Source organism: Mytilus trossulus, chromosome 2 (genome assembly GCF_036588685.1).
Source record: "Mytilus trossulus isolate FHL-02 chromosome 2, PNRI_Mtr1.1.1.hap1, whole genome shotgun sequence".
NCBI lineage: Eukaryota > Metazoa > Mollusca > Bivalvia > Mytilida > Mytilidae > Mytilus > Mytilus trossulus.
Window position 1 is genome coordinate 81,580,422 of NC_086374.1, and position 13,856 is coordinate 81,594,277.

Genomic DNA, 13,856 nt, shown 5'->3' on the forward strand with positions numbered 1-13,856 from the left:
CTAGAGGTTCTCATACAACATCTATCTCAGTAGCCCATAAACCTAAACCTAAGTCTAGATCACCATCACCAACACCACCTAAAGTATCAGACGCTGACAAAAGACGAGGTATGATATAAATCTAGAGGTTCTCATACAACATCTATCTCAGTAGCCCCTAAACCTAAGTCTAGGTCACCATCACCAACACCACCTAAAGTATCAGACGCTGACAAAAGACGAGGTATGATATAAATCTAGAGGTTCTCATACAACATCTATCTCAGTAGTCCATAAACCTAAACCTAAGTCTAGGTCACCATCACCAACACCACCTAAAGTATCAGACGCAGACAAAAGACGAGGTATGATATAAATCTAGAGGTTCTCATACAACATCTATCTCAGTAGCCCCTAAACCTAAGTCTAGATCACCATCACCAACACCACCTAAAGTATCAGACGCAGACAAAAGACGAGGTATGATATAAATCTAGAGGTTCTCATACAACATCTATCTCAGTAGCCCCTAAACCTAAGTCTAGATCACTATCACCAACACCACCTAAAGTATCAGACGCTGACAAAAGACGAGGTATGATATAAATCTAGAGGTTCTCATACAACATCTATCTCAGTAGCCCCTAAACCTAAGTCTAGATCACCATCACCAACACCACCTAAAGTATCAGACGCAGACAAAAGACGAGGTATGATATAAATCTAGAGGTTCTCATACAACATCTATCTCAGTAGCCCCTAAACCTAAACCTAAGTCTAGGTCACCATCACCAACACCACCTAAAGTATCAGACGCAGACAAAAGACTAGGTATGATATAAATCTAGAGGTTCTCATACAACATCTATCTCAGTAGCCCCTAAACCTAAACCTAAGTCTAGGTCACCATCACCAACACCACCTAAAGTATCAGACGCAGACAAAAGACGAGGTATGATATAAATCTAGAGGTTCTCATACAACATCTATCTCAGTAGCCCCTAAACCTAAACCTAAGTCTAGGTCACCATCACCAACACCACCTAAAGTATCAGATGCTGACAAAAGACGAGGTATGATATAAATCTAGAGGTTCTCATACAACATCTATCTCAGTAGCCCCTAAACCTAAACCTAAGTCTAGGTCACCATCACCAACACCACCTAAAGTATCAGACGCTGACAAAAGACGAGGTATGATATAAATCTAGAGGTTCTCATACAACATCTATCTCAGTAGCCCCTAAACCTAAGTCTAGGTCACCATCACCAACACCACCTAAAGTATCAGACGCAGACAAAAGACGAGGTATGATATAAATCTAGAGGTTCTCATACAACATCTATCTCAGTAGCCCCTAAACCTAAGTCTAGATCACTATCACCAACACCACCTAAAGTATCAGACGCTGACAAAAGACGAGGTATGATATAAATCTAGAGGTTCTCATACAACATCTATCTCAGTAGCCCCTAAACCTAAGTCTAGATCACCATCACCAACACCACCTAAAGTATCAGACGCAGACAAAAGACGAGGTATGATATAAATCTAGAGGTTCTCATACAACATCTATCTCAGTAGCCCCTAAACCTAAACCTAAGTCTAGGTCACCATCACCAACACCACCTAAAGTATCAGACGCAGACAAAAGACTAGGTATGATATAAATCTAGAGGTTCTCATACAACATCTATCTCAGTAGCCCCTAAACCTAAACCTAAGTCTAGGTCACCATCACCAACACCACCTAAAGTATCAGACGTAGACAAAAGACGAGGTATGATATAAATCTAGAGGTTCTCATACAACATCTATCTCAGTAGCCCCTAAACCTAAACCTAAGTCTAGGTCACCATCACCAACACCACCTAAAGTATCAGATGCTGACAAAAGACGAGGTATGATATAAATCTAGAGGTTCTCATACAACATCTATCTCAGTAGCCCCTAAACCTAAACCTAAGTCTAGGTCACCATCACCAACACCACCTAAAGTATCAGACGCTGACAAAAGACGAGGTATGATATAAATCTAGAGGTTCTCATACAACATCTATCTCAGTAGCCCCTAAACCTAAGTCTAGGTCACCATCACCAACACCACCTAAAGTATCAGACGCAGACAAAAGACGAGGTATGATATAAATCTAGAGGTTCTCATACAACATCTATCTCAGTAGCCCCTAAACCTAAACCTAAGTCTAGATCACCATCACCAACACCACCTAAAGTATCAGACGCTGACAAAAGACGAGGTATGATATAAATCTAGAGGTTCTCATACAACATCTATCTCAGTAGCCCCTAAACCTAAACCTAAGTCTAGGTCACCATCACCAACACCACCTAAAGTATCAGACCCTGACAAAAGACGAGGTATGATATAAATCTAGAGGTTCTCATACAACATCTATCTCAGTAGTCCATAAACCTAAACCTAAGTCTAGATCACCATCACCAACACCACCTAAAGTATCAGACGCTGACAAAAGACGAGGTATGATATAAATCTAGAGGTTCTCATACAACATCTATCTCAGTTGTCCATAAACCTAAACCTAAGTCTAGGTCACCATCACCAACACCACCTAAAGTATCAGACGCAGACAAAAGACGAGGTATGATATAAATCTAGAGGTTCTCATACAACATCTATCTCAGTAGTCCATAAACCTAAACCTAAGTCTAGGTCACCATCACCAACACCACCTAAAGTATCAGACGCTGACAAAAGACGAGGTATGATATAAATCTAGAGGTTCTCATACAACATCTATCTCAGTAGCCCCTAAACCTAAGTCTAGGTCACCATCACCAACACCACCTAAAGTATCAGACGCTGACAAAAGACGAGGTATGATATAAATCTAGAGGTTCTCATACAACATCTATCTCAGTAGTCCATAAACCTAAACCTAAGTCTAGGTCACCATCACCAACACCACCTAAAGTATCAGACGCAGACAAAAGACGAGGTATGATATAAATCTAGAGGTTCTCATACAACATCTATCTCAGTAGCCCCTAAACCTAAACCTAAGTCTAGGTCACCATCACCAACACCACCGAAAGTATCAGACGCTGACAAAAGACGAGGTATGATATAAATCTAGAGGTTCTCATACAACATCTATCTCAGTAGCCCCTAAACCTAAACCTAAGTATAGGTCACCATCACCAACACCACCTAAAGTATCAAACGCAGACAAAAGATGAGGTATGATATAAATCTAGAGGTTCTCATACAACATCTATCTCAGTAGCCCCTAAACCTAAACCTAAGTCTAGGTCACCATCACCAACACCACCTAAAGTATCAGACCCTGACAAAAGACGAGGTATGATATAAATCTAGAGGTTCTCATACAACATCTATCTTAGTAGTCCATAAACCTAAACCTAAGTCTAGGTCACCATCACCAACACCACCTAAAGTATCAGACGCTGACAAAAGACGAGGTATGATATAAATCTAGAGGTTCTCATACAACATCTATCTCAGTAGTCCATAAACCTAAACCTAAGTCTAGGTCACCATCACCAACACCACCTAAAGTATCAGACGCAGACAAAAGACGAGTAATGATATAAATCTAGAGGTTCTCATACAACATCTATCTCAGTAGCCCCTAAACCTAAGTCTAGGTCACCATCACCAACAGCACCTAAAGTATCAGATGCAGACAAAAGACGAGGTATGATATAAATCTAGAGGTTCTCATACAACATCTATCTCAGTAGTCCATAAACCTAAACCTAAGTCTAGGTCACCATCACCAACACCACCTAAAGTATCAGACGCTGACAAAAGACGAGGTATGATATAAATCTAGAGGTTCTCATACAACATCTATCTCAGTAGTCCATAAACCTAAACCTAAGTCTAGGTCACCATCACCAACACCACCTAAAGTATCAGACGCTGACAAAAGACGAGGTATGATATAAATCTAGAGGTTCTCATACAACATCTATCTCAGTAGCCCCTAAACCTAAGTCTAGGTCACCATCACCAACACCACCTAAAGTATCAGACGCTGACAAAAGACGAGGTATGATATAAATCTAGAGGTTCTCATACAACATCTATCTCAGTAGTCCATAAACCTAAACCTAAGTCTAGGTCACCATCACCAACACCACCTAAAGTATCAGACGCAGACAAAAGACGAGGTATGATATAAATCTAGAGGTTCTCATACAACATCTATCTCAGTAGCCCCTAAACCTAAGTCTAGGTCACCATCACCAACACCACCTAAAGTATCAGACGCAGACAAAAGACGAGGTATGATATAAATCTAGAGGTTCTCATACAACATCTATCTCAGTAGTCCATAAACCTAAACCTAAGTCTAGGTCACCATCACCAACACCACCTAAAGTATCAGATGCTGACAAAAGACGAGGTATGATATAAATCTAGAGGTTCTCATACAACATCTATCTCAGTAGTCCATAAACCTAAACCTAAGTCTAGGTCACCATCACCAACACCACCTAAAGTATCAGACGCAGACAAAAGACTAGGTATGATATAAATCTAGAGGTTCTCATACAACATCTATCTCAGTAGCCCCTAAACCTAAACCTAAGTCTAGGTCACCATCACCAACACCACCTAAAGTATCAGAAGCAGACAAAAGACGAGGTATGATATAAATCTAGAGGTTCTCATACAACATCTATCTCAGTAGCCCCTAAACCTAAACCTAAGTCTAGGTCACCATCACCAACACCACCTAAAGTATCAGACGCAGACAAAAGACGAGGTATGATATAAATCTAGAGGTTCTCATACAACATCTATCTCAGTAGTCCATAAACCTAAACCTAAGTCTAGGTCACCATCACCATAAGCACCTAAAGTATCAGACGCAGACAAAAGACGAGGTATGATATAAATCTAGAGGTTCTCATACAACATCTATCTCAGTAGTCCATAAACCTAAACCTAAGTCTAGGTCACCATCACCAACACCACCTAAAGTATCAGATGCAGACAAAAGACGAGGTATGATATAAATCTAGAGGTTCTCATACAACATCTATCTCAGTAGCCCCTAAACCTAAACCTAAGTCTAGGTCACCATCACCAACACCACCTAAAGTATCAGACGCAGACAAAAGACGAGGTATAATATAAATCTAGAGGTTCTCATACAACATCTATCTCAGTAGCCCCTAAACCTAAGTCTAGATCACCATCACCAACACCACCTAAAGTATCAGACGCAGACAAAAGACGAGGTATGATATAAATCTAGAGGTTCTCATACAACATCTATCTCAGTAGTCCATAAACCTAAACCTAAGTCTAGGTCACCATCACCAACACCACCTAAAGTATCAGACGCAGACAAAAGACGAGGTATGATATAAATCTAGAGGTTCTCATACAACATCTATCTCAGTAGCCCCTAAACCTAAGTCTAGGTCACCATCACCAACACCACCTAAAGAGTCAGACGCAGACAAAAGACGAGGTATGATATAAATCTAGAGGTTCTCATACAACATCTATCTCAGTAGTCCATAAACCTAAACCTAAGTCTAGGTCACCATCACCAACACCACCTAAAGTATCAGACGCAGACAAAAGACGAGGTATGATATAAATCTAGAGGTTCTCATACAACATCAATCTCAGTAGCCCCTAAACCTAAGTCTAGATCACCATCACCAACACCACCTAAAGTATCAGACGCAGACAAAAGACGAGGTATGATAGGGAGAAAGACTAGGTTTTTCTGGTCAATAGACAATTTTAAAGCTATGTGAGGCAGGTAATCCAAAAATATTTGAAATACAATGTTGGGAATGTTCGAATTAACCTCCCTTACACTACTTGTAAATTATGTATAATGAAATGTCGGGTTTTGGACTATTTGTTCCAAAAAGGGGGGAAATATTGTGTCCATTTTTTCCTAGCTGTTCAGTGTTGGACCTCTGGGGTCGTATCCAGCTGGGCTCAGTGAAGCAATTTATTAAAATTATTATGTGTTTCCATGTTTTCAGTAGTTCATTGCATTGGCCATATGAAATTTTGACAATAAAATTCTTTAGTCATGGTAGAAGCATTAAATCTGTATTATAGCTATTATTGTAAAATTAAAAATTCACTAAGGTTATAAAAAAAGAATTACAGTATATATTGTGTGGATCTTTTAAAGGTTAATATAGACATGATAGAAATTGAAACTAATACTAATAAAGTGTATGCTATTAATAGGTCTTAATACACTATAGACAGTTAAATTTCATTTCAAATAGCTCATGTTTCAAGTAAGCTGTCTTTATTGTGTTATGGGAATCTATTTTGGAGTGATTTAATGAAAATATGTAGGCATATATACATAACAGTTAATTGTGTTGTACTTCTAAAAAGCCAAGGGAATATAAAAATAAGTAGATGCGGTATAAAACTGAGAATGGAAATGGGGAATGTGTCAAAGCGACAATAACCCGACCATAGAGCAGACAATGGGTCTTCAATGTAGCGAGAAATTTCCACACCCGTAGGCATCCTTCAGCTGGCCCCTTAAAAATATGTATACTAGTACAGTGATAATGGACGTCATTCTATGCCAATAAGATTTACCTAAACATATTTCAACCCTTCAAATTTTTGCGCCTGACCCAAGTCAGAAGCCTCTGGCTTTTGTTAGTCTTGTGTGTTTTTTATTTTAATTTCAATTCTCTCATATATTTTGATGTTAAGTATGACGTCCATTTTCACTAAACTAGTACATGTTTTTATTTAGGGGCCAGCTAAGCGTTTATCAATGTTTATAATATCTTTTATTTTTCGCATGTATTTATTATGTTCTGTCTATTTGGCTGAATGAAAAGATATGATTTTCTGTATACTTAATCTTTGAAAATATTCTATGATGAATCAGAGACATATATATACTAAATATATATATATATAATTTATATTATATTTACAATTTTCAGTGTTTCAGAAGATGAAGGGAGAATTCAGTGATATGGAGGAGAGTTTTATTAAGATGGCATTAGAGTCAGTACATTATAATGAAGCTAACTTCAAGAGAATGGTGGAAATTTATAAAAAGTCAGGGTATATCAGTTTATTATGTGTACCTTTATATAGACCTTATCGTTATTTAGAAATCTTCAAATAGTTGACAGACAAATAACAATATGATGTTTTAGCGTGCTTGCGATTTATAATGAAATTATCATAAATCTTTTAAATACTCTGTCTTGTTAAGGATGTCATAATATATTAAAAATTATTTTTTAATCTGACATGTATGAGAAAATATAATTTCATCGTAAAATCAAAAATAAAGATATGTTGTAATACTAAATACACAGAATCTCTTCACACACTACATGTACTACACAAAATGTCAGATCAGTGCTGATCACTTTTACTATTACACATTTGATTTTATTTTGATAACAAAATGTGCAGAGAGTATGTGCAAAAAGGAATATATATATATATGTATTGCATCTTTGTATCTTGTATTTAATTAACACAGATTTATTCATATATATTTTTTAGGTCTGGAGCAAAGGGCTCATCAGCTTCATCATCAAGTAAGAACTATTAATTCGGTATCAGAATCTCATATATTTTGAAAGCGTACACCAAAACATTATAATTGGTTTATAACGTTGTTAGCAATAGAAATTCAACTAATGACGGGATGCTAAATTAATTTTGATTACCCATAGTCCTTTATATTCTGAATAGGCAAATTGACAATACATATACAGTATGCAGAATTTTATAAAATATTTAATCCCACAGTTCTGTTCTTTCTTCAATAATCTTGATAATTTTTAAATTAAATGTAATTTATCTTGTCATTTAGTGTAAACGAACATCCATTTGTTTTATTTCTATTAATATTTTGCTTCTATTTTAGGAGGCAGAAAAACTGTGGATGATGATTTAACTTTTAAACCAACAGGATCTCTGGTACCTGAATCTTTTTCTGGGGGCATGGAACCAGTTGTTTTTGGACATGACTATGATGATAAACCGTTACCAAGGTAACAGATTATATAATCATCCATGTTAACTTAATCAAATTAAAACATAACTAAATTATGTCTACATATAGCTTTACAGTTGATGAACACTTTTATTACCACATCCTGACTATACTTATATTTCTTCATTGCACACCAGTCATGCTTTCCCAGATTGTTCACTAAATCCATAGGATATGTACTGATTACTATTTTAGTCTTGAGAAAACATGCTCTATTTGACAGTTTTCTTACTAAAGGTCATGGTTCTCTCTTGTTGTTCCAGCTTCCTGAACAAATGAATACCAACTCAGGCATGAAGTAGCAAAAAAGTGGCATGAAACACCAATTACATTATCAATCAATTAATTCTCCCAATTTTTAGAAATTATTAAATCAAAGTTCCAACATCCTACACAGGCAACAGGTAAAGTTGACCTTGCTAAATTTTACTGTTCCGTTAAGATCTGTTTTGGTTATGTAGCCCCTAACTTTAAGTTAGAGATTTCCTGTGGAGGTAAATCTTTATAATCTTCTGATGCACAATACTAGTACCAACAATAATGACTGTTATAGAATTTTATAAATGACTAAGAATATGTCCAGTTTTTCTTACCCTTTGCAGTAGCACTAGTACTATATCATGTGGGTTTAGTTTATATCACCACCTAACCTCAATGAAAGACTAAATATTATATAGTTAAAAATTATTAAAGTCATATGAAACCTCAAATTAAAAAAAATATGCATATGTTTTTTTTTAACTAAATGGATAGTTTTCATTATACAACCAACGCATGTATACTTTTTTCTGAGGAAAATTCCTTAATTCGTCCACATTTAGAAGATTAATTGCTTCCTTCCAGGAAGCAATAATACGCCCGACATATTTTCCGTATGCATAGTGACCTGAGCGTGACACTCCTTGCACAACTCAGGTGATCAAAATATGCATGTATCTGTTTTTAAAATAAAAAATTATCTGATTATACATGTTATATCTGTGCTCAATACCCATGCTTTTTGTTATTTGTTTACTGTATAAGGTGTCAATCGGTAAATTTCGGCTTTAAAACACGGCATTTAATGAGCAGCAGTCAGAGAGAAAAAATCAAAATAATTCATGGGGGCTTGAATATATGGTGATTTTACCACGGGTTGGCCCTTTATGACAAATGTTTTACCCTGAGCGTAAGGGAGGGGTAAAATATCAGCATATTATTAAGGGACAACCCGTGGTAAAATCACAATATTTTCAAGCGCCCATGAATTATTTAGATTCTTATAGGACAATTCTTTTTGATCGAAGCGCTCTAGGTGGATGACAATATTTGCCGTTCCCATAAATAAACACACACTTAAATTGACGTAAAAGAACGGAGCAAACTGAAGTAGTGACATGCTTAATCTATTTTCAATAAGGTGTTTAGATAGTTTTGGATGAATTTAAATGATAATTTACTTAAATGTATTATATGTAGAAAAATAATTGGCTTGTACCAGATTTAAGCATTGTTTGTTTACGTTTCTTTTTTTCGGTTTCACAAGCGTGTATTTTCCTGTAAATTGCTTATATTCTAACGTCATCTTTCTATGACGTTGGGTACCTCATTCATAAAAAAGCATATGACGTGGGAGTACAATCGAAACAGCCCTGGCAATATATTCATATTTTACCACGGGTGTGTACTCAAAGCATTTGAAGGACATCATGTTAGAATTTATTTTATATCATTTTGTCTGTATTTGCTTTTGTTTAATATGATTTTACTGATCATTACTGTTATTAAAGTTCCTGGGACTATTAGCATGATTAGTATATTTCAGTGCTTTTCCCACCATCATCGTCATTCAACCAGTTAAAACTAAAAGAGCAAAAACTAAGCATTCGTCTTATCTTACTTACAACCCTAGAGACTGAGTGTTTAAATTTTCTTGTGTCCCAGTGTTATCAATAAAAATCTAAAAGACTTGAAACTGGTCAATTATCACATTTTTTACATTGCATTTATAAATATTCTGTAAGGAAAACTTGGCGATTTTACTCGCAATTATTCTTCAATTTACAGGACTTTGGTTCATGTCAGATATAAATGAAAGTCAAAGCTGGTCGAAGGCAGCGTTAACATTAAATCAAATAATTATGACGTCTGGCAAGGCAATTTTATTTTTTTCTGTGATGCCGTCGTAGGAAGGTTTCACAGAAAAAAATAACTGCTTAAGTTTTGATGATATAGTTATCTTCTTTTATTACAGCACATCAACTGCTTATACTGTTCCTTTTGGTACACCTAAGAAATCAGCTACCAAGGTAACCAAGACATCAACAACAATACCTTTTGGGGTAATAAAGTCAGGTACAAAGATAACTCCTGGAGTAACCAAGACAACAGCTAAAAAAACAGCACAGCCAAAGAAAGAAACCATAGATCACCATGCAGCAAGAATACAAGCTGATAATAAATCACATGGAACTCAACAAACCAGAGCTAAACATGTTGCTCAGTAAGATATTCAGAACCATATATTTTCAATAATGTACATAACTGTTTCCAACCCTTTTCCTTTTATCTTTTCCATACAGTTGGACCTTTTTAAGTCAAAGTCGAAGGAACCAGACTTAATTATTCAACTTATCCTAGATAAAACTCATCAATGGTCCAAGTATGTCCTCATAATTTTGGTATGCATGAATTAAGATGTAAGATTTGTGTAAACTTGATATTTGAATATTAAAACTGTGAATAGAAATGGGGAATGTGTCAAAGAGACAATAACCCGACCAAATAGCAGACAACAGACTAAGGCTGACAATGTGTCTTCAATGCAGCAAGAAAATGTTTTATATGCTTGTATTCAATCTCATAAACATGCCAATTTAACTGTTATTCTAACAAGTATGTTTACAAAACTTAAATCTTTATTGAAAATGCATATGATAAGGTAACGATAAAAAACATTCAATTTGTTTTTTTATCTCAAGGTCTGCATCTTTCGAAAATTTCTTAAATTCCAAACTTTGACAGATCAGAGTCATAATTTTACATCAATGGGACTATTCAATCTACTTGACTAAACCAAGAATTCAAATAATGTTGACTCATCAGAGGTAAATATGCATTGAGCAAAAGGAATTTTTACCAGGACAGAGATATTACTTCAATTCATCCAAGTTTTCAACATAACCAAGTTCCAAGCAGATTTATTTGACTGTATACTACACAATGCAAAAGTCAGAAAGCAAGCATATTTTGAATAAAAAATTTATATCTTTTTTTATTGCTCACACTAAAGATTCAGTGGAAATTTGTTGTCATCAACAAATGGGATTTTAAGTAACCTAGCAACCAAATGTTGTTTGAAAATGGCTACTGGCAACCAAAGAGATTCCAGGTCTATACATTTGCATGTTGTTGTTTTTTTTATTTCACCTTTTCTGCATGTCGTGCCAGTATAATTTTATAATTTATCAGCATAATAATTGTTATATAAAAATAAAAACACATTTGGTACTGCAGGTACTGAATATTCAGAAATTATTTCGTGCATTTATTATAATTATCTTTCAAGAATGGACCTAAATGCAAGTTTTATTATTGCTATATAAAAAAAAATGCATACATTTGTTAATGTCTGTGTCATTTTGGTCTGTTGTGGATAGTTCTCTCATTGGTAATCATGCCATATTCTTTTTTTATATATACAGATCTATATTTCAGTTATCAGAATGTTTGTGCTTATTATTGCAAAAATCACCCAGGCACATTATTCGCATTAATAAAAATCTGGCAATAATATCTGAATTTGCAGTTCTAAGAATATATGATTTGCCTATGTGTTTTCTGCAACAACAATGGTGTTTGCTTTTCAAGAAATTCTTTAACATTGTACATTTCTAGACTTTTAAGTATGCCTGCATACATTGTATATGGAACCACTTTTGTTTTAAGTCTGCCAACTTCAATATCTATGACCTATACTATTGGTCCAATATCCAAATGTTCCAAGAATCTAATTTCTCGACACCAGGCTTATTGTTCTCTTGCCTAAGTCAATTCACATTAACAGGTGATATATCTGAATTCAGAATTCATTTTGTATCTACTAAATAATACAGAAACCAAATAGTATAAATATATATTTCAAGTAAAGAAGATGGCATGTATGGTGGAAACGTGTATAACATAACCTACCTTGCAAACATGACTCAAATCTATAAATAATTTGATGAAACATTTAGAGTGACTTATGTATTTCATTTTTATCAAAGTTGATAAAGCTACTATAATAGTAATCACATTATTTGTTTCCAGCACTGGTCCAACTCATGTGGTAGTAAATCAGCCAAGATCTAACTTGGCTAAAGGTCCAGACCCAGATTTAAGGAAAGGTCCAGACAAGGAACTGCTATTGTAAGTTTTATATATTCAGCCCAGGTCATACAATGATAAAGGTCCCAATAGTTCAGGTCAAGTCTTGGATTTACATTTGATGGACTAAATTATTATGACTATTTTAACTTTTCAATGCGATTATCACAAAACGCATTTAATTTAAAAAGCACAGTGAAAGCCTAGTCATATAAAAGAATTGGTAAGATGACAATACATAATACAAGAACCATGTCAAACTGCCAAACAAAGAGCATATTTATAAATTCTCATCTAAAAATGTAGCTGTGTTCATTATTGGGAATGTGAACTTGTTACAGGTTTAAATGTTTCATTATAAACATGTTTGCCATCAATAAAAAGGACATCAAAGAAAAGAACATTTATTTATGCTCACTTTATTTAGCTCTTAATAAGTATACTTATTTTGTGGTTTTTCTTCTTTAATTTATCATTGTTTAATTAGCTCTTATGTATAATGCCTTGATGTTTTTTTTCCCTTAATTATCTGGCTCTTCTGTATAATAAATTGATGGTTTGTTTTCTTTAATTTAACAGGACTGAGTACGTGAATATATATGGCCCTAATCCAGACCTAAGAGAAGGGCCAGATAGAAGTCGTGTACAGGGGTCACAAGGGGCTGTTGGACCTGACCCATCACTGGCTTGTGGACCTCAAGCTTTGCATCACAGCTTTATTGATAACCGTCCTTTAATTACTGCAATTTAATTTTACAAATAAATCACTGCATGTTATGTTTAAACATGGCAATCTTTTCCAGTCTTACTAACAATCAAACAATAAGAGAATAGTCAAGTTTCTATATGAACTTTATGAGAAAATTTTTGTGTACATTTAAATAGCAATTAATGTTTGAATGATCTTACATTACTATGTACATTACAATGGTTTGAAATGCATTTTGCAAAGTTTTGTCTTGTTACTGTTTAGTATTATTGTGATAAATTTTATCTGTGAAGTTTTAAAAAAAAAATCATTTTAATAAGTTTTTTTTTGCAAATTTCAGAGGCCTTAAAAGATCTAAGAATAAAAAAAATAATGTTCCATGTTAATTTAAACATTTATTTGACTGATTGACTGTAATATTTTTTCTGTCTATGAAGAAATATCTTAAAAAATTTGATGCACACTGAATAACGCCCATAGGGGGTTATTTAACAGTGTGCACCATATTTTTTATGTTATTTTGAATACTGTGGATTCATTTATTTTCATGGGTACCAATTTTCGTGGTTTGAGGAAAACTTACATATTCATGGATATTTAATTTCGTGGTTTTGGCAAAGTCTACACTCATTCCTTTACAAAATTTGTATTTCGTTGAACATTTGAATTCGTATTTCTCCTTTACCCATGAAATCCATAAAAAATTGGTATCCAACGAATATTAATGAATCCACAGTAACAAAATCACATCATCCAAACAGAAGACGTGTTACATTCAAAATTA

The 13,856-nt window shown here is 34.8% G+C and overlaps 1 protein-coding gene across 1 annotated transcript; it reads left to right on the forward strand.

The window, feature by feature from the left end:
- LOC134708116 (uncharacterized) lies at positions 1-13,593 on the forward strand. The gene is made up of 8 exons (XM_063568419.1): positions 1-108; positions 6,944-7,067; positions 7,521-7,555; positions 7,888-8,014; positions 10,250-10,498; positions 11,288-11,386; positions 12,307-12,405; positions 12,943-13,593. Exons 2-8 carry the CDS (start codon positions 6,955-6,957, stop codon positions 13,112-13,114), a joined length of 894 nt encoding a protein of 297 aa, XP_063424489.1. The 5' UTR covers positions 1-108; positions 6,944-6,954; the 3' UTR covers positions 13,115-13,593.
- Positions 13,594-13,856: the final 263 nt, after the last annotated feature.